Source organism: Trichechus manatus, unplaced genomic scaffold (assembly GCF_000243295.1).
Source record: "Trichechus manatus latirostris isolate Lorelei unplaced genomic scaffold, TriManLat1.0 scaffold00089, whole genome shotgun sequence".
NCBI classification, from domain to species: Eukaryota; Metazoa; Chordata; class Mammalia; order Sirenia; family Trichechidae; genus Trichechus; species Trichechus manatus.
The window spans coordinates 11,521,315-11,524,522 of NW_004444025.1; the positions used below are offsets into that span (position 1 = coordinate 11,521,315).

Here is a 3,208-nt window from a genome sequence, read left to right on the forward strand (position 1 = left end):
ATAAAAATTTTAATTTTTATTAAACTTTCGCCCTCCTCATGCAGGCTCAGCACTTGGGAATTATAAAAATAAAACTTTCCATCTTGAAAGATAAGCTTTTATGTCCTATGTGGGGGGGCCATGTGTATCATATAGTACAAACAATATCTGGTATTCCACAGATAAATTCTAATATATTTACTGCTGCATCTCACTTCACTCTGTATACTGATTCCTTGATCTGCATCATGAAAAAATTTGAATGTATTGAGCATGGCATACATCTTCTCATCTAGAGCTCAGAGAGAGATCAAAAGCTGCCAAACCATATTCTGTGTTGAAAGTCCATGTTTTTGCAGTCCACCTTTTCACTGAGGGTTCCAACTTTAGCAGAGGCTGTCAGTGCTATCTCCCGATTATGTCTTTAATTCCTCAGTTGTCCCTAACTTGTAATCATTTTATTACTTAGCCAAGGCATTCCTCTAAGGGTTAAGGAAAAAGAGTAAATTAAACAGTAGTCTTCTCTATTGCAAATCACTTAACTTTGTCTTCCAGGTTGGCAGTGTCCAGTCACATGAAATACTTTCAAGTGTGTAAGCGCCTGGTAAGGTACTAACGCACAGTGTATGATTTCTCTGAATGATGTTATCCTTTGTTCATAGTTCAAAACCATGACAAATATTTTCAAGTACATTTGGACAATGTGGGTCAGATTTCTAGTCCTTTCAATAAATATGCATAAATTATACAAATATAGACATGAAAAGAAAAATTAGGAGTCCCTGGGTGGTGCTCCAAAAGTTTGGTGGTTCCTCTCCACTTAGAGTTACCTAGGAAGAAATTCCCATTGATCTAGTTATGAAGTAATGGAGCCCAGTTCTACTCTGACATAAATGAGGTGTCCGTTAGTTGGATGTGACTCCAAAGGCAACTGGTTTGTTTTGTTTTGAAAGAAAAACTAAGACACAGAGATTTATAACTCATAATCACATGTAAGCAACAAAAATAAAAACACACAACTAAATACTAGATATTTTACAGGGAAAGATTAAAATTTAAGAACATATAGAAAATATAAATTAAATTTCTTTCAAATTTTCTTATTTGTAAGCATTTTAATCAAGTAAAGCCCTGCTTGGGAACTCAAAGTATCTTCTGTGCATTCTGCGAAGAGCACTGTTAATCTCTCTGTTCCGCAGACTATAGATGAGGGGATTTATAAAGGGGGGCAGCGTGGTGTAGAACATAGCTGTCAGAAGATTTTTAAGAGATGCCTTATTTGCAATAGGACCTAAAGCAGCAGTTAACCCAGAAATTACAAACAAAAGAAGAATAGCCAACTGTGGGGTACAAGTGGATAAGGCTTTGTCACGGGCTTCTGCAGAGCGGATCTGAAGCACACTTGAAAATATCTTAATATACAACATAAACATGAAGGAAAAACACACTAAGACAATGCCAGCACTTACTGCTAGGAGCACAGATTCAGAAAACTGAACATCTGAAGATGACAGCCTCAAAATTTGAGGTATATCACAGAAATATTGATGGATCACATTGGATTTTGTGAAGTGAAGTCTGAACATGGTGACTGTATGGATGGCAGAATAGAGCAACCCACTGGCCCATGAGCCCCCTACTGCCTGTGCACACATATGTGGGGTGACAGTGAGCCTATAGTGCAGGGGGTGACAGATGGCAGCATAGCGGTCATAGGACATTACTGCAAGAAAAGCAAGCTCTATAGATGCAAAGAAAATAAACAGGAAAATCTGAGCAGCACATTCTTTGAGTGAGATTGATTTTCTACCTGTCAGGGAATTCACTATTGATTTGGGAACACTAGCTGAAATACAGCAAAGATCTATGAAGGCTAAGTTGCCTATAAAGAAGTACATCGGAAAGCGAAGATGTGGGTCTGTCACAATGACTATAATCGTCAGAAGATTTCCAGCCAGGGCTCCCAGATAAATCACTAAGAACAGCAGACCTTGTAAGACTTGGAGCTCCCGGGAGCTTGAGATATCCATGAGGAGGAATTCTGTGATAATAGTGAGGTTGCCCATGTTTGCTAATGTGCTGCAGTCTCCCTGGAGTCAAAGAATAAAGTGGTAAAAGGATGTTAAAAACCCGAAGTCAGACAATCCACAATACCTACAAATAAAATGCAGCCACGGTGGCATCTAACCAAGAGGTCAGGATGGGCAAGTCAGTAAGTGTACATATTTTTCTTTGAAGTTTTTTCCCAATTCTCCGGAGATGTAACTTCAGCATGAATAAGATCAGAGAATCTAAGCCCTGAAAGAGTTTAAAATGAAATGAAGAACTAACAACATTTCAGGTATTAAGTCCCATTTATACTGTTTTTGCAAAATAACTTTTTAAACTATGCCTAGACACAACCTGTGATTATTTTCTCATTTTCTTCAATATCAAGCGGCCATCTCACAATGCTCTGTAAGAGACCTTCAATGTCAGCCCCCTGGGTTTGACCACTCCACAGCTTTTACTGATTCTCTTCATGTGCCAGGGAATTAGGATGGCTTCTGACGTCCTCCTTCTTGCGACAGCGACCTGGAAAGTGTTTCTGTGACAAAGTTAATCAATGGCTCTGAGCTTCTCCTAAGAATGGTATTCAACTACATGAAACCACGTAGGTTAGGGTTCACCATTCTTTCATTTCACTTTCTCTAGAATACAAATGTATGGTCTTTTTCTTTCTTTGCAGCATCGTCTATAAAAGGTTTGATTTGATTCAGAATCTAATCAGTGTCATTTTCCTGTTGGTAGTGCACCCTGAACTCCCTTGCTGCCACTCTACTTACCTCCTCACCTGCGCATAGCACAATAAGAAAAAATCTTACCTGAGACTACTCCTTCACAAAGCAGCCTTCCTTCTGTCAGGCATGCATTCCAATAATTAATGAAGTACTAACACTCTGTCCAGATCTCTCCGCTACATGCATCTGTAGCTTTGCTCAAAAACTTCCCGTACAAAAATAACTACTCCAATTTCTTTACTTGTGCATGTCTTGAAGTGTTTCAAATTACAAGGAAATCCTTTTCTGGTGTTAATTATTCTTTAATTGCTAAAATTAATTATTTTAGAGCAGTCCAATTTCAGTACTATTTAATTTTCATCTGTGGCACACCTAGGATCTAGGTGTTAAAACTTTAAAAATGTTAAAATTGCCACTTTTGTTAATATTTTATTTAAATATAATCCATC

At 38.1% G+C, this 3,208-nt stretch overlaps 1 protein-coding gene across 1 annotated transcript; it reads right to left on the bottom strand.

Annotated features, from left to right (window-relative positions):
• Positions 1 to 1,094: 1,094 nt before the first annotated feature.
• Positions 1,095 to 2,045, bottom strand: LOC101346931 (olfactory receptor 14I1-like). Its single transcript, XM_004382068.1, has one exon. The coding sequence runs from the start codon at positions 2,043 to 2,045 to the stop codon at positions 1,095 to 1,097; it is 951 nt and encodes a 316-aa protein (XP_004382125.1).
• Positions 2,046 to 3,208: the final 1,163 nt, after the last annotated feature.

Bases quoted from the DNA above. Each gene is read 5' to 3' on its own strand.
- LOC101346931 (XM_004382068.1), bottom strand. From the start codon at position 2,045: ATGGGCAACCTCACTATTATCACAGAATTCCTCCTCATGGATATCTCA.